Raw genomic sequence first — 18,414 nt, 5'->3', positions numbered from 1 at the left:
CGACGCTCAATTTTGCCGGCGTCGGTTCTCAAACCCGCTGACAGCCACGGGTTCGGAAACCAGACGCCGGCAAAATTGAGCGTCCGGTTTTCAACCCAACTTAATATTGCCATGATATTAAGTCAGAGGTTGCACAGAAAAGCAGTTTTTACTGCTTTTCTGTGCACTTTCCCGGTGCCCGGAGAAATTAGCGCCTACCTTTGGGTAGGCGCTAATTTCTGAAAGTAAAATGTGCGGCTTGGCTGCACATTTTCCTTTCTGAATCGCGTGGGAATACCTAATAGGGCCATCAACATGCATTTGCATGTTGCGGGCGCTATTAGGTTCGGGGGGGTTGGACGCGCATTTTCAACCCCTTACTGAATAAGGGGTAACACTAGCGCGTCGAAAACGCGTGTCCAATTGCAGGTGAACAGTGTGCTCCGCCGGAGCGCACTGTACTGTATTGGCCTGTTAGTTAGTTGAAACTATGTGAGAAAACTCATCGGACTTAGATGAAGCCAAGAGCAGAATTTCAGATCTTGAGGACTCACTTAAATGCAGGCAAAAGTTGACAAAATAGAGCACCAGTATGCTTCAACTGCTAGCAAAATTGAAGATCTAGAGAATTACCTGCGACTAAACATTTTAAGAATCATTAACTACGTGATGGTTTCCCCAGCTCTTTGATTTAATCTGCAAAGATGGCACCCTTAAAATTATTCGAGCGCACAGGATCACAGCTCCAGGTTTGCCTCTCGATCTGATAAATCCACCTCCAAAACTTTACCAATAAACAAAGAATTCTAAACTCTGTGCAACTGGCTGGATCACTTACCTATCAAGGGGCAAAGATAATGATTTTTCTGACTTTTCACCCAAACTGCAGAAGCAGAGGCAGACCTTTGGAGCACTGGAGCGGAAATTTCATAATCTAGGCTTTCACTGTGCCATGCTTTACCCATTCAAGCTCTGGGTGAGTGTTGATAAAGTGGAGGTCTGCTCCACCCTGCAAGATGCAGAGAAGCTCCTCAATGAGGTTAAAAAATGTACTTGCTCATCAGATTCGACTTAACGGCCCGACACATTCATATGTATATTTTTATTATGGCTTTTGCGTTTCTTCAGACCTAGTGGGAGTCCGTGAGACTATCAGAAGTCCTATGTCTGTTCGATAAACTTAGTATATTCGATGTACCATTATGCATCTCCTGGTAAGTTATCTTTCTAAGATTGGCTTTACTGCTACGAGTTTGCTGGACTTGCATGTGTTCCCCTGCATCTGCTGTCCTATCAGCTGTCTTGGTCTTCAACTGTTGATTTAGCAGTTAACAGGGGACAAGTGGCATTGCTACAAACATGCTGCAGTACCTTGTTCTTTCATTTGGGAATCAAGTTATGCTTAAGATGGCTGCAAAGGCACAAGGACATTCTAACCATTTTGTGCAACAGTGCAGCTGCTTCTTGTGCAAAGGGCTCCTGGTGCTACCAATTGCTCCTCCTGTTATTTTTGGTTTTACTTTTATTTTTATTTGCGGTTGCAATGCAGGACTTCAGATGTGTGGACATGAGGCACATTCTCTTCCTATGGCAGCCTCATTTTTTTTAAGACTAGCAAGTCTCTAGATGCTAATTTTATATGAATGGGCATATTTACTCGCACCGGCAGAGATGATGCAGCATCCCACTAGTATAAGCCTCAGGGAAAGAATGTAGTGGACTTGGCAGGCTAGAGAATTGCAAGATGTTATGTGTGGTTGTTCTGGGTGGGAGAGTGTTTTGGGTTTTTAGAGGGGCTGTTCTGGTTTTGTTTAGTCCGGTCCCCTGGTTCTGATTTTTGTCCCACTGGGGGGATTCTGGTTCTACTCTCCTTGGAGTGAACATGATATAATGATGAAAGGGAGGGGGAGGAAAAGGTGGGTTCTGAGATGGTTGCTCACAAAGCTTTATCATCATAAGGCAAGTATGGTACAGAGGAAAGATATGGTTGTGGGAGATAAGGTTTAGGGGTGGGTTGTAGCTTATGTAAAGTTGGTTGGGATTTTGGAATGGGTGAGAGCTAGGTAATTGGCATACTAATGTCTCTTTTTGTTACTATAAACCTTGGGAGAGAAAAATAGTTCTTTCATTTTTAATTTGCTCAGACCATTTCCTCAATACAACTGTTCATATATTCAGTATAAAGGTGCAATTGATAAGTTTACAACTCCTAACACTACATTCGAATTTATATTTCTTGATCTGGGTTTGAGATAATTACCCTGGCTAATTGTATTAAATGTATGTCGCTGAATGTGCGAGGGACATCCTCTCCTAATAAGCATAGATATATATTGCAATTTGCATGGAGAAAAAAAATGCAAATTTTACTTTTGTAGGAGATGTACTTTAATATAGAACATAAAAAACTGAAAGGAGGCTGGGTGGGGAGCTTATAACTCGAGGAGTTGAGATGGATGAGTCGTAGTGGATAATAATTTACCTCTTATTGTGCCCAGTTCGTTAAAGACATTGAAGGGAGATTATATTATTCTTGAGTGATCCTTGCATTCTGATAAATTTACCTTGAAAAATGTTTATGGTCCTAATCTGGGCCAAGCAGATTTCTATAAAAGGCTGCTCAATGGAGAAATTATTTACCTAATAATTTTGTTTTCCTTAGTGTCGACAGATGAACTCAGGACCAATGGGTTTATGCTCCCCTGCCAGCAGATGGAGATGGAGCAAGTTGACGTCACAGTATATATAGCCCTGCAGTGTCCCCAGCCTGCCAGTATTCTCTTCAAAATCAACTGTGGATAAACTAGCAAAACATTTGATTAAAAAAAGTGATTAAAAATAGGTAACCAGAACTGTACTCAACCAACCATAAACACTGAACTCACATAAGATACTAGGTACCCCAAGCTAGGGACAGGAAGAACACTTACCAGTAATCCCTTGGGACCCAGAACCCCATAGGAGGACTATTGATACATTCATGTGGCAGCTGAGGGCAAGAAGCTGAGACCATCTGTCTACACTAAGGAAAACGAAATTATCAGGTAAGTAATTTCTCCATTTCCTAGTGTGGAGACAGATGGACTCAGGACCAGTGGGATGTACCAAAGCTACTCCCCAACAAGGTGGGAGGCTGCCCGCGATCCAGTCAACACCCCACATGCAAAGGCTGCATCCTCCCGGGTCTGCACATTCAAATAATAAAACCTGGAAAAAAAGTGTGTAAAGAGGACCATGTTGCAGCTCGGCAGATATCAACAGGACACAACAGACTAACTTCCACCCATGACAATGCCTGAGCCCTAGTAGAATGGGCCCTAACCTGAGAAGTCAATGGCTTTCCAGCATCCATATACGCGACAGTGACCACCTCCTTAATCCAACGAGCTATGGTAGCCCGCGAAGCTGAAGCACCCTGCTTACTCCCACCGTGGAGAACAAACAGGCAATCCATCTTTCGAAAAGATTCAGAGACCTCCAGATACCGCATGACAAGACACTTAACATCCAAGGAGCGCAAAAGGTAAAAATCCTCCACATCCCTGACCTTATCCAGGGATGGCAAGAAGAAGAACCGATTCAAATGAAAGTCCGAGGTTACACTGGGCAAGAAGGATTGAACAGCACGCAGCTGAAATGCATCCAGAGTCACCTAAAGGAATGGTTCCTGGCAAGACAAGGCCTACAGCTCATATAGCCACCAGGAACACAGTCTTCAAGGTCAACAAACATAAGGAAAGGCTATGCAGTGGGCTGAATCCACAATGGAACTGGTAACCTCAAGGGAGGCCTAAGATGCTTCACTCCCTTCAAAAAACAGGCCACATCAGGATGAGATAACAAATAAACACCTTCCACCAGGCCTCTGAAACAGGCAAGAGTCACAACCTGCACCTTCAAAGAATTAAGGGCCAAGCCTTTATTCAATCCATTCTGCAAAAAATCCAGAATGAGAGGAATCTTAACTGACTGAGGAAGAACACCCCATTCCTTACACAAGGCCTCAAAAATTCTCCAAACCCGCAAGCACGGAGTAAAGTGGCAATCACCGCAGAGGAATAGCCACGATTTAACAAGCGAGCCATCTCAAGGATGAAACCGTAAGACAGAATCGAGTCGGATCCTCATGAAGAACCGGTCCCTGCTGTAGCAGATCCATGTGCGCAGAAACCGAAGGGGGGGGGGGGGGCCTCCACCAGGAGATGTTGCCAATCTGCATACCACAGACACCTGGGCCAGTCCAGTACTACCCCCTGTGGCCTTCGATATTGCAATTATCCTGCTCAGCAAGGGCCACGGAGGAAAGGCATAAAGCAATCTGTCTTCTGGCCAGACCTGTATGAGAGCATTTATTCCCAGGGACCACAGATCTCTCCTGCAACTGTAGAATCGAGCAACCTTTGCATTTCGAGAAGTCGCCAGCAGGTCTAGGAACGGAAGGCCCCAGCAATCCACAATCAGCTGAAATGCTTCAGCTGACAACACTCACTCTCCTGGGTCCAGACTCTCCCTGCTGAGAAAGTCTGCTCTTACTTTGTCTTTTCCTGCAATGTGAGAGACCAAGATCATCTGCAGATGACTTTCTGCCCATTCCATCAGCTGGTCTATTTCCTGCGACACTTGCTGGCTCTTGGTTTCTCCCTGGCGATTGATATAGGCCACCATCGTTGCATTGTTCAACATCACGTAAACCTCTTGATTCCGCAGCATGTGGCTGAACTGCAAACATGCCAGCTGTACTGCCCGGGCCTCCAATCGATTGATGTTCCAGAGGGACTCTTCAGCATTCCAGCACCCCTAGCCCATTAACTCCAGACAGTGAGCCCCCCCAACCGTGGAGACTCGCATCTGTTGTACCAACCAGGCTGGAGAACACAAGGGAACTCCCTTTCTCAGATGATCCTCCTACAACCACCACTGGAGGTGGGAGCAGACTTCCATTGGCAAGTGGAGTCGATCTGCATAATCCTGAGACTGCACGTTCCAATGAGATAGCAGAGAGTGCTGAAGAGGACGCATATGCATCTTTGCCCATGGTACCATTTCCAGGGTAGCTGCCATCAAGCTGAGTATCTGTAGGTAGGACTATACCATCGGGTGCATGGTGTTTATCGACTGATGCACTTGAGACATCAATTTCTGGGTCTGAACTTCCAGTAGGAAAACTCTGCCCTATCCCATGTCAAACAGGACCCCCAGATACTCCAATGACTGGGATGGCTGAAGATTGCTCTTGGTCAGGTACACCATCCAAATGAGCTCCTGCAATAAGAAGATCACCTTGTTTGTCTCCAGGCGGTTCTCTTCTTGAGACTTGGCTCGAATAAGCCAGTTGTCCAAATACGGATGCACTAGGATTCCTTCTTTTCGCAAGGCTGCCGTTACTACCACCATAATCTTGTAAAATGTTCTGGAAGCAGTGGCTAGACCAAAAGGCAGTGCCTGAAACTGATAATGGCGCCCCAATACCACAAAGCATAGAAAGCATTGGTGTTCCAATCGGATGGGAATATGAAGTTAAGCCTCTGACAGATGCAAGGAGGTCAGAAATTCCCCCCGACTGCACCGCCATTATCATAGAGCGTAAGGTTTCCATTCGAAAATGAGTCACTTTCAAGTGATGGTTGACCCTCTTGAGATCCAGAATGGGACGAAAAGAGCCCTCCTTCTTGGGCACAACAAAATAAATGGAATATCGCCTCATATTTTCTTGAGACGAGGGTACCAGAACCACAGCCCTCAATCAGAATTGCAGGTTTTACACCATCTACCATCTGCTGGAGACAGTTTACCGGAGGATAAAAAGAGCAATAAGAAGGTTTTTTTCTTCCAGCTCCCGGTTGTGAGATTCGCAGAGATTTCGTTCTGGCAAAGGGGCTTCTGGTTCAGGAGCAAAACAGTCATCGGGACACCAGTGGGCCACCTGCAGTCCCTCAGTCTTTTATTTGTATTTGTGGAAGCACTTAAAAGTGCATTCGAGGGGCTGCCGAAGCAATGAATTAAAATTGAAGCTGCAACGAAGTAGAAAAAAGATTTTACAAAAAATAAAAAACAAAAGGGTCACATGTCTATGCGGAAGCTTGGACAAAATCAGACTGAAGGGCTCATATGGCTCTGTGCATGCTCGATAAGACTATTTACTGATCTTTAGAGTTGGGACCGTTCGGTGCCATCAGATGACTTCACCCACGTGTCATGGTTAATTCGGCCCTGTTGTCTACGGAGAAAACTTATTCTGAATAGATATCTTCATAATAAATAGAATTTCAATACAAAACACATATTTAGGAAGAAATTTATAATTGTAAGGGTCATCAAGCACTAGAACAAGTTGTCCAGTGACATGGGAAAGAAAAATACAAAAGTGATTTACATGACTAATGCGTATTTTATTCCCATTAAACCAGCTATATAAATATTTCCTTCACTCCATGCAGCTAAAAGTATGCCCATAGTTCCATATTTTAGCTGCTTTGAGAGGCATTCCTGGGGGTATTTAGATTGATGGAGAAAAAAAGTATAAGCATAGATAGTATCTTCAAATCTTAATGCATACTTTTCCTGCAAAAATAGGTCCGGAAAAAGAGCAGATGTAAATGACTGCACATAATTTGTACTTGCATCAAGTTTCAAAGTAAAAATGTGTGCTTTCATTTTGAAAATTGGTACAAAGTGCATGTAGCTTTTGACCCAATGTAGAGAGTCTGAAAACTGTTCTCTAAAGGTTTTAAGGGCAGGTTACAACAACTGCCTGGGATGATACAGGTACAGGGAACGGACTAGATGACCTTTTAAGATTATTCCGCAATCTTATTTTTAATGATTCTATGAAGGCTTATAGTGACCGAAACTATTCACAAACCGCACTCTCACTGAGTCTACTTCCTCAAAGTACAACTGCAATGTAAAATTATTCAGGAACTGCTCTACATAACAATGGAAATTGCAGAGAGTATACCAGATCATCAAATGTCTGCATCACTTTGTGAAGATCATCCCCCACTCCTGCCAAGGGTGGAGGCTGCATACAATCAACACAAAGTTTTCTGTTTCCTCTCACAAGTGAGAGCATTGGCATGAGTCTCAGAGACATAAATCTGAGTCTCAAAGACAGCAACTGGATGGATGACACGAGCCCCTCACAAGTGGTATAATAAGGTGGGTGGTAACATGCCTCTCGTATATGAACAGAAGTAGCCCCTTTCAAATAGCCCAGTTTATTAACCTGCTGGAATCGTCCATCTGATTCTCATCATAGTCAGGCAGTATCAGCACCACCTTCCAGAAGACCTGTTCTTGCCACACAGGAAGATTTTCTGTAATAAGTGAGGGTAAGTCCAATGGCATCCAGGCGGCATTACTACAAAACACAGAGATGTGCAGAGAAAGATTAATATAAAACTACAGTGTTATCTCTCCAGGATCATTTTTGAGTGCACTAACCCACCAGCCCCATGTGGAATGAAAAGAGAGAAGCTGCTGCCATCATCTGCTGAGAAAAAAAAATGGGCAGGTGAATGCTGGAAAATAGAAGTGGGAATCAGAGAAAGATGGCAAAGTGAAAAAAGGGGAGAATGAATTTAGAAAGAAGGAAGGGAGAAAGAAAGAAGAAATGGCCAGAAGAATAAGAAAAAATAAAAGGAGAGGGGTGGGAGAGAATGAGAGAAGATGCAGAAACAAAAAGCAAGGAGGCAAAAATGGGAGAAAAAAGGAGAGGAACAGAGCGAGAGAATGAGAAAAGGGATGGATGGAGGCAGGAAAAAGTAGGGAGGTACAAGCTTCAGGCTCGTGATAAAGAAAAGTAGAGACTATGTGGAAAGGAAAAAGGATGAATGTAAGAAACTGCTAGGTATGTTGAAATTATCTACACACATGAATTTTATCGGGGAGTGAGAGAATTAATGTTGAAAATTTCTTAGTATTCACTACTCTGGGGCTGAAGGTAAAACCTGAAAATGAGCCGCAAATATTGCACAACCTCTTCAGGATTAATTGCATGTTTTTGAACTCTCTGATTTTCCAGTAATTAAGACAACACAAAGGTTGTTTCATTCATAGATGCAATCCATTAAAATTCAATAGCCCATGGGGAAAGCTGGCACTATTAGTAGAGTGCAAACAACTTTATGGAGGGGCACAAAAATCACCAGCTGGCTCATGTACAAAAATTGTGTTCTCATAGACTGAAGAACTCACATGATCTGACCCCTAATAACCCCATAAGTGAGACATGCTTTATTCAAATTGACACTGTCTGTCATCTGAAAGGAACAAGTTTCATAAGCATAACCTATTTTAATAACATGTATCGCTTTACTAATTAAAAATCATCCAAAGCAATGTACAGAAATTTAGTACATACATTATAATTTTCAACAGTATGATATACAAAACCACGTCACGCACATACAGAAAAACACAACTTGGCATACCATACTAACTGCTGATAGAAATGCTGAACCTTCATCTGATGAACTGTCTGTTCTCTCAGCCAGCTTAACCTGAAACCAAAGATGTGACATTTTAATCTCCTTGGTTGCATGTTGTATGTGGTTCAAAGATCACACATTCAAATTATATTTTAATGATATATATTTTACTTCTACATTGTGCATGACGAACAAAGAGAACCAAGCAGAAGAAACATGTGCTACAAGATTACTTGACACATGATACAGTCTCAAATAGGCACAAAACATGTGTTGCATAAATACCTGCTACAGGACACATTTACATTTCCTGCATGCCCCAGGTGCAGGATCCCCTTGGCGAAGCGTTCTCTGTCTAAAGGATGCGCTGCACTGGGCAACAAAGCTTTCAGTTTCTCTCTTCGATCTACACAACAAGGGGCAGCTGGAAAAGCCCTCATTTGACGCTTCAGCTTTTTTCGGGCTGCTACCATTTCTCTCCATCTGCAATGGGAGAATGCATGCATATTATTAAAAGGTGTGAATTCTAGAATTGCACGTCTTGGCATTCTTCTTATTTTATTTTTACCACATTTGATTACCCATATTTATTCAAAAGGCATCATAGTGGAGAACAATCTTTAAAAATTCAACAAAATTTTTTTTTTTTTAAATCTATACAGTCAATATATAACAAACATACATAAGCCAAAGCCTGGAAAGAATCCAACAATCAGGAAGGGTTCAGTCTGCAGAGTAATGTATAGGAATGAGTGGGGTGGGTCAGAAGAGGATGACCACCAGCTATTCCCCATCTTTAAATGACAAAAAGCAAGTAGAAATGGACTTGTAAGGTAGCAAAAAGATTTAGGTTAGACATTAGGAAGAATTCTCAAAAATAAAAGTAGTCAAACACTGGAACATTTTACTTTGGGAGGTGCAGCAGATGGGTGGATGAAATCTTATCATTAGAGGTTTTTAAGAGCAGGTTAAATAAACGCTTGTCTGGGATAAAATTACATCAAAAGATCCAGCCTGGATGAAAGGGAACAGACTAGTAAATCTCTTGAGGTTTCTTCCATATATTATTTTATGCCTTTGTGATTCATTCTAAGCTTTTGATCTGTGACATTTCTTTATCGTTTTGAGGCTCATTCAACCAAACTTGTTTTGGATACTAACACTTTCATTGTTCTCTTTCCTTATGCTCTAGTACCAGGATGCATTCTCCATCCATAGCAATGCCAAATTGCCCTTTTTCTTTGGGTTTGAATATAATAGTGCCATTTATCTTGGGTAGCAAGGTTGTAAAATCATGTTGCTCTTTTTTCTTATGTACTAATAGTATCATGTTGCCAATTAGAATACATTGCTCTTTCTCCATGGGTACAGCAGAGTTGCTTACCTTTAAACGGTGTTCTCCGAGGACAGCAGGATGTTAGTCCTCACTCATGGGTGACATCATCAGATGAAGCCCAGATGTGGAAAACGTATGTCAAAGTTTCTAGAACTTTGATTAGGCACACCGAGCTTGCCCAGCATGCTCTACACCATGCGTCCACGCGGAGTCCCTCTTCAGTCTCATAACAGAATTACAATTAAAAATAAAAAGAAGAAACCCAACTCCGCGGGGTGGCAGGCGGGTTTCATGAGGACTAACATCCTGCCATCCTCAGAGAACACCTGTTACAGGTAAGCAACTCTGCTTTCTCCGCGATGGTAGTCCTCACAAATGAGTGAATCCCTAGCTATAGGCTGTTCCCTAACACAAAAAGGGGACCAACAGACACCTAACCAGGTGCCAAAGGGCACAACAAAACTGGTGCTGCTGATAACAGAACCTAAACAACAGACCTTAGGTTGGGAGAGTTGGGTTCCACACTTCAAACAGGGTCCCGAAGGACAGACTGGCCAAACCTACTATCGCGTTGGCCATCCCTATCCAAGCAATAGTGATATGTGAATGTGTGGAGAGAACTCCAAGTCGCAGCCTTGCAGATCTCCTCCAAGGGAACTGCATGAAAGTGGGCCACTGATGCTGCCATGGCTCTCACAGAATAAGCCTTGACATGGCCCCCAAGATGCAGTCCCGCCTGAGCATAACAGAAGGAGATACAATCTGCTAGCCAATTGGATATTGCCTGTCTGGCAAAGGCAATGCCCAACCTATTCTTATGAAAAGAAACAAAAGTTTGGGTGGGCTGTCTATGGGATACTATCTGTTCCAGATATAAGTCTAAGGCTTCCTTGCAGTCCCAAACTGTGCAATGCTCGGTCGCCTTGGTGCTAATGGGGCTTGGGAAAGAAAATTAGCAGGACGACTGACTGGTTAAGATGGAAATCCGTCACCACCTTAGGCATGAACGTCACCCTGTCATGATAAAAATTAGTATAAGGTGAATAAGGTGAATAAGTCACTAAGGCCTGGACTCGCTGACCCTATGCTGACTCCCAAAAATATGACCTCAGGTCGGGTACTTCAGGTCACAGGTACACAGCGGCTCAAAAGGAGCTTTCAAAAATTGGGAGAAGGATCCAACAGAAGAAAACAGGATAATGCATAAGCTTTGGCAAGTTAAATGTAAGACATTGATAAGACAGGCCACGTTATTTAACATCTATCTCCTCCCCCTCTGCCACCTACTTGCTGGTCTCGGCTTAACTCATTTTCTTTACGCTGATGACATACAAATATTAATTCTGATTCAAAATACCCTAGACTCAACCTACAAGCAAACCTCTATGTATCTATCCATAATCAAACAACTACTAACTCATATGAGACTTATACTCAACATTGACAAAACAGAAATCATACCATTACAGAGAAAAACCAACCTAACGATCCCCACCCCTAAACTTGAAGACCAAGAGCCTGAAATTTTCCCGGTAATACATGCATGTACCTGGGTATCATTATTGATAGTGAACTAAACTTCAAATCACACATCAAGGCAAAAATAAAAGACGGTTTTCACAAATTATTAATACTTCGACGACTCAAACCCTTCCTAAACACGACTGATTTCAGGACTGTACTACAACTCCTCATATTCGCCAACATTGATTATTGCAATTCTCTCCTACTCTGCCAACCTCTTTCTACCATCCGCCCTTTACAAATACTCCAGAACTCGGCAGCAAGAATTCTAACCGGCACCAAAAAATATGAACATATCACACCTATTTTAATATCATTACACTGGCTTCCAATAAAATCCCGAATAGAATATAAGATCTTTACCATAGTACCACTATGGAGAACAAACAGACTGGTTGAATGCAGCAATTAAACTTCACATTCCACAAAGAAATCTCTGCTCAGCTAATAAAGGTCTATTTACAATCCTTTAAGTTCCATCAGCTCAACTCTCACAAGTAAGTGAGCACGCAATTTCACTCGTAAGCCCCAAACTATGGAACACACTTCCCTCCAATCTAAGATTACAAATGAATCTCAAAACTTTCAAAAAAGAACTAAAGACCTGGCTCTTCACAATAGCATACCAAGATACCTAACAAACTACTCACACTATTTTAAATACCCCTAGAAGCCTCAGTAATTTTAACTTTTAATTCTGCTTTTTACTCATATTTATGCTCTTGTAATTTTTTACTGATATTTATGCTCTTGTAATTTTAAGATGCCGCTTTTATGATTGATAATTGTATCTGATATTAAGATTCAAATGTATTTCTTATTCCAATGTGCAATTTTTTAATGTTTTAATATGTAACTTTTTTTACTAGTTATTTAATTTAATGAATCTATATTGATTGTTGCACTACTTTGTCCACCGTTGTGATGGCTACGCTGAACAACGGTATATAAAAACCAATAAATAAATAAATAAATAAAAGTTGGCCATAAAGGCAAAAACTTACAGTAAAAATTTTTTTAAATATATTCGAAGCAGAAAGCCTGTGAGGGAGTCAGTTGGACTGTTAGATGATCAAGGGGTCAAAGGGGCACTTAGAGAAGACAAGGCCACCGCGGAAAGATTAAATGATTTCTTTGCTTTGGTGTTTACTGAAGAGGATATTGGGGAGATACCCGTACCGGAGAAGGTTTTTATGGGTAAGATTTAGATGGGTTGAACCAAATCACGGTGAACCTAGAAGATGTGGTAGGCCTGATTGACAAACTGAAGAGTAGTAAATCACCTGGTCTGGATGGTATACACCCCAGGGTTCTGAAGGAACTCAAAAATGAAATTTCAGACCTATTAGTAAAAATTTATAACCTATCATTAAAATCATCCATTGTACCTGAAGACTGGAGGATGGCTAATGTAAACCCAATATTTAAAAAGGGCTCCAGGGGCGATCCAGGAAACTACAGACCAGTTAGCCTGACTTCAGTGCCAGGAAAATAGTGGAAAGTGTTCTAAATATCAAAATCACAGAACATATAGAAAGACATGGTTTAATGGAACAAAGTCAGCATGGCTTTTCTCAAGGCAAGTCTTGCCTCACAAATCTGCTTCACTTTTTTGAAGGAGTTAATAAACATGTAGCTAAAGGTGAACTGGTAGATGTAGTGTATTTGGATTTTCAGAAGGCGTTTGACAAAGTTCCTCATGAGAGGCTTCTAGGAAAAGTAAAAAGTCATGGGATAAGTGGCGATGTCCTTTCGTGGATTATAAACTGGCTAAAAAGACAGGAAACAGAGAGTAGGATTAAATGGACAATTTTCTCAGTGGAAGGGAGTGGGCAGTGGAGTGCCTCAGGGATCTGTATTGGAACTTGTACTTTTCAATATATTTATAAATGATCTGGAAAGGAATACGAGTGAGGTTATCAAATTTGCGGATGATACAAAATTATTCAGAGTAGTTAAATCACAAACAGACTGTGATACATTACAGGAGGACCTTGCAAGACTTGAAGATTGGGCATCCAAATGGCAGATGAAATTTAATGTGGACAAGTGCAAGGTGTTGCATATAGGGAAAAAAAACCATTGCTGTAGTTACACGATGTTAGCTTCCATATTAGGAGCTACCACCCAGGAAAAAGATCTAGGCATCATAGTGGATAATACTTTAAAATCGTAGTTAAATCACAAGCAGATTGTGATAAATTGCAGGAGGACCTTGTGAGACTGGAAAATTGAGCATCCAAATGGCAGATGAAATTTAATGTGGATAAGTGCAAGGTGATGCATATAGGGAAAAATAACCCATGCAATGTTAGGTTCCATATTAGGAGCTACCACCCAAGAAAGAGATCTAGGCGTCATAGTGGATATCACATTGAAATCATCGGTTCGGTGTGCTGTGGCAGTCAAAAAACCAAACAGAATGTTGGGAATTATTAGAAAGGGAATGGTGAATAAAACGGAAAATGTAATAATGCCTCTGTATCGCTCCATGGTGAGACCACACCTTGCATATTGTGTATAATTCTGGTCGCCGCATCTCAAAAAAAGATATAGTTGCGAAGGAGTAGGTACAGAGAAGGGCGACCAAACTGATAAAGGGGATGGAACAGCTCCCCCATGAGGAAAGACTAACTATGTTAGGACTTTTCATCTTGGAGAAGAGATGTCTAAGGGGGGATATGATAGAGGTGTTTAAAACCATGAGAGGTCTAGAACGGGTAAATGTGAATCGGTTATTTACTCTTTCGGATAATAGAAAGACTAGGGAGCACTCCATGAAAATTAATCGGAGAAAGTTCTTTTTCACTCAACGCACAATTAAACTCTGGAATTTGTTGCCAGAGGATGTGGTTAGTGCAGTTAGTGTAGCTGTGTTTAAAAAAGGATTGGATAAGTTCTTGGAGGAGAAGTCCATTCCTTGCTATTAATTAATCTGACTCAGAAAATAGTCACTGCTATTACTAGCAACAGTAAAACAGTAACATGGAATAGACTTAGTTTTTGGGTACTTGCCAGATTCTTATGGCCTGGATTGGCCACTGTTGGAAACAGGATGCTGGGCTTGATGGACCTTTTGTCTGACCCAGTATGGCATGTTCTTATGTTCTTATCAGCTGAGCTACACCATGTTGAGGCCCCAAGACACAGCAACATGGTTTAATGGAACAAAGTCAGCATGGCTTTACCCAAGGCAAGTCTTGCCTCACAAATCTGCTTCACTTTTTTGAAGGAGTTAATAAACATGTGGATAAAGGTGAACCGGTAGATGTAGTATACTTGGATTTTCAGAAGGCGTTTGACAAAGTTCCTCATGAGAGGCTTCTAGGAAAAGTAAAAAGTCATGGGATAGGTACTTACGTGCACCAAGCTGCATGCTACCTGCTTAAATTTTTTCTGTCTGCAGCTGACAGCTTTGCCGCTTTGAAAATGCCGTTTTTAATGGAAATCCATCGGCTCTGCAATTGACAGCAGGAAGTGACGTACACGGGGGAAAGACCAAATATGGAGTGTGCCATAAAAGGAAAATGACATCAGCAAACCTGTGGCCATTTGTTGAAAGGTCATATATGGGAAATGACATGGGGAAGCCTACAACCATTTTTAAAGGTTCGCTTCTTAGAAAAGGCTTTTTTTCACATGGTTTCGAGACACCTTATTTATCATTCTTGTTGCAGTGTGTATAACTTTCCTGACCAGCACATACAGCTGACCACGCAAGAGTAACTCTGTTAGTCTTTGTTTCCAATTGATGGCCATGTATTGAATTGAAAGCTTACATGCATTAACAAAGGCTTGATTCCACTCCCTTTGACACAGAATTCACAGGCAGCAAGATTCTCCTGAAGCTCCCTAAGGAGTCTCGTGCTCCGAAACACCACAGTGTCTGAGGACAGACTTCAGGACCACATGAGAGACTGCCATTTCCAGAGATAAGTGCACATCACGTTTTCATAAGCAGTGCACCTCTCTGATGCATTTATAGCTCCAGTCAGGAGAATACATGAACTCAGTATAAGCGACCTATGATTAGAAAGTCCTTGTGCCTCATAGGCTTCATATATAAGCCATTTGCACAGAGCGACACTATATGATGGTCGTCTTGTACTTTCATCAAGAGATGGGACAAGAGCTTTATGTTATAGCAGAATATATATTTACTTTTTAACCCAAAGCATGGACCAATCTGAAAGCAGCTCTGAGTTTATGCTCCTCTTTGAACTAATGGGCTATCTGTGAGAGCAATTGTGGGAGATCAGGCATGACAGTTCTGGGCCCCACAGCAGGAGCAAGCTAAAGATTAAGTCAGGATTCATACTTTTCTAGGAAAGACAGCAGATACAGATTAGACAGCAATACATAAGGAATCCTGACTATGATTCTGCGTCATCTATAAGTCACCCTGTGTATGGAGCAGAATTGATGAGTCACAATTTTTTTTTGAAGCACAGAGATTAACAAGGACATAGGTTAGAACATGTGATGGATATTGCTGGAATTAGAAACCTTAGCCTTAAATAATAGTGTCTATGTAATTTGTCTTACTTACTGTTGCAGGTATTTACAATAATACTGAAGTTCCTGTAAAGTTTCCTTTGCAGTCTTGCATATCTCCTCCTCAAGGAAGACTCCCATCAGATGAGTAGACACTTCTTGAGAACATCGAACAATGCGGGCTCTATGGTCATCATCTACAGCATGTCTGGATATCACCAACACAAAAGGAAAACATTACCAAAGGAAACAGAAAAAGAAAATGGAAAAATAATAACATGAACAGTTCATCTCTATTTTCAGACAAGGCATCTATGGTCACAATTCAAATTTATCCTCTGAAAGCTATAAATCAAATTTTTTCAAGATATCTCTTTCATCATTCCTTACATTTCAATAAGCCATCTTTAAATATTTATCATTTTAACTTTAATATTTTTCTCTTCTGTTTATCCTGTAGTATATGGATGCATTATTCATAGAAATGTGAAATATAACAAAGATTGTAAGGCCCACCTAGTTTGCTCATTCAACCTTCCTTCTGCAATACTGTCACAGCCACAGTTGATTTCCTACTTCACCCACAATTATTTATACATACATACATCTTATATTTCACAGCTTCCCAACAGAGCTATTAGTCCAGTGCAGATTATAAACAACATTCATAAAACTTGTACATATATAAACATATTTAAAACAATGAAACACATAGTCATATGGTACCAAATATAAAACAGTTTATCCATAAGCCTCTTTAAAAAAAAATAATCCCTTTAGGGGGCACTAGTGAGCTGCTAAAGGATGTCAGCCTGAATTACTCTCTCCGAGGGATCTCGAGATAATTTGCTGCAAAATTGGTAGCATTCGTGGCATTTTGCTCTACTTTCTTTTGACTAAGCTTTCAGAATGTCTATCCCTAAAACTGGAAAGATCAAAGCTGCTTTTGCATTAGCCTCAGGAAAATACAGAGTAATGCATTTAGGATACAAAAACCCAAGGGAGACATACAGTATTCAGGTAAAATTCTTTCAAGTACAAAGGAAGAACAAGATCAGGGGGTGATTGTATCTGATGATCTTAAGGTGGCCAAACAGGTAGATAAAGTAACAACAAAAGCCAGAAAGATGCTTGGCTATATAGGGATAGGAATGGTCAGGAGAAAAAGGGAGGTGATATTGTACACCTTAGAGCAGTGATGGTGAATTCCAGTCCTCAAGTGCCCCAATTAGGTCAGGTTTTCAGGAAATCTACAATGAATATGGATGAGAAAGATTTGCATGCACACTGTATGCAAATCTATCTCATGCATATTCACTGTGGATATCCTGAAAACCTGGCCTGTTTGTGGCATTCAAGGTCTGGAGTTTGCCATCACTGCCCTAGAGGAAAGGCGAGATATAATAGAGACATTTAAATATCTCAAAGGTTTCCATGCACAGGAGTCAAGCCTCTTTCAATCGAAAGGAGGCTCTAGAATGAGGGGACCTGGGATAAAAAGGGCTAGACTCAGGAGTAATCTCAGAAAACATTTCTTTACAGAGAGGATAGTGGGTACATGGAATAGCCTCCCAGTAAGGTGGTAGAAACAAAAACAGAATCTGAATTCAAGAAAACATGGAATAAATATAGGGGATCGCTAAGGAAGTGATGGGAATTATAAAGCTAAATTAATTGGATGGATGCGCAGTCTAGATGGGCCATCGGGTCTTTTTCTAACATCATGTTTCTATTAATAAACTGCTTTTTTGGATTTAAAGGGATGGACACAGAATTATAACAAAACAAACATGAAAACCAACTCATCTCTACTAAAATAACCAACAGAGTTAAAAACAACCAACTTCATTACATTTCCTCGCAAATACAGACTAGACAAACTCCATTGATAGTTCTTAGACCACTATTTAAAGCTAGCCCTGTCCATAATTTATTCAAGTACTCCTTTCATCTGATGGAAATAGATTTTAGTTTTTCCTGAACAGAAGGTAGATGGTTTCTGCTGTAATTGCCTTAATAAATTTGTTCCATAACAAGTGCGCTATCACTGAAAATGCCCTTTTCCTTATCCCTGGATCATTGCCCACCAATAAGAATCATTTGTACTTGGTCCCATATATTGCAATTTGTTACCATTTTTATCACAATCACATTTCTTGAGAATCTATTCCATATATCAATTTTACTACTAATTATACCAGCCTCCAAGCCTCATATTCTGACTCTTTGTTTTAGAACTTCCTTTCCACTAAAAATGTTTGCCTTTTGTGCCGAGCATATCGCCACCAAGAATACAGTCTTCAGCGTTAATAGGCGTAGAGACAGAATGTGCAGTGGCCAAAAGGAAGGCCCTGCTAAGAAGTCCAATACTAGATTGAGGGTCCATAGGGGGACCAGCTACTTTAAGGGTGGGTGGAGGTGTTTACCTCCCTTTAGGAAATGTGCCAAGTCCGGATGTATCAACAGGCGGGCTCCATTCACCTCGTCTCTGAAACAGGAGAGAACCGCCACCTGGACCTTCACGGAGTTCAGGGACAGTCTTTTGTTCAGGCCGTCCTGTAAGAATTCCAGAATCATGGGGATCTTGGTCATCCAAGGAGGCACCCGGCGTTCCTCGTACCAGATCTCAAATATTCTCCAGATCTGCACGTA

General features: G+C 41.3%; 1 protein-coding gene across 3 annotated transcripts in view; it reads right to left on the bottom strand.

The window, feature by feature from the left end:
- Positions 1 to 18,414, bottom strand: part of MCM3AP (minichromosome maintenance complex component 3 associated protein) — a 248,152-nt gene that overhangs the window by 75,418 nt on the left and 154,320 nt on the right. For all 3 annotated transcript variants that reach the window (XM_029606724.1, XM_029606728.1, XM_029606727.1), the window contains exons 17-20: positions 15,818 to 15,970; positions 8,694 to 8,891; positions 8,412 to 8,480; positions 7,205 to 7,339 (exon numbers count right to left, since the gene is read on the bottom strand). In XM_029606724.1, the coding sequence (XP_029462584.1) occupies positions 7,205 to 7,339; positions 8,412 to 8,480; positions 8,694 to 8,891; positions 15,818 to 15,970 (555 nt within the window). The remainder of the gene's footprint in view (positions 1 to 7,204; positions 7,340 to 8,411; positions 8,481 to 8,693; positions 8,892 to 15,817; positions 15,971 to 18,414) is intronic.

This window comes from Rhinatrema bivittatum, chromosome 6, assembly GCF_901001135.1.
Source record: "Rhinatrema bivittatum chromosome 6, aRhiBiv1.1, whole genome shotgun sequence".
Lineage (NCBI taxonomy): Eukaryota > Metazoa > Chordata > Amphibia > Gymnophiona > Rhinatrematidae > Rhinatrema > Rhinatrema bivittatum.
The sequence above is the reverse complement of the archived record's forward strand: the minus strand, read 5'-3'. Positions and strand labels throughout refer to the sequence as shown.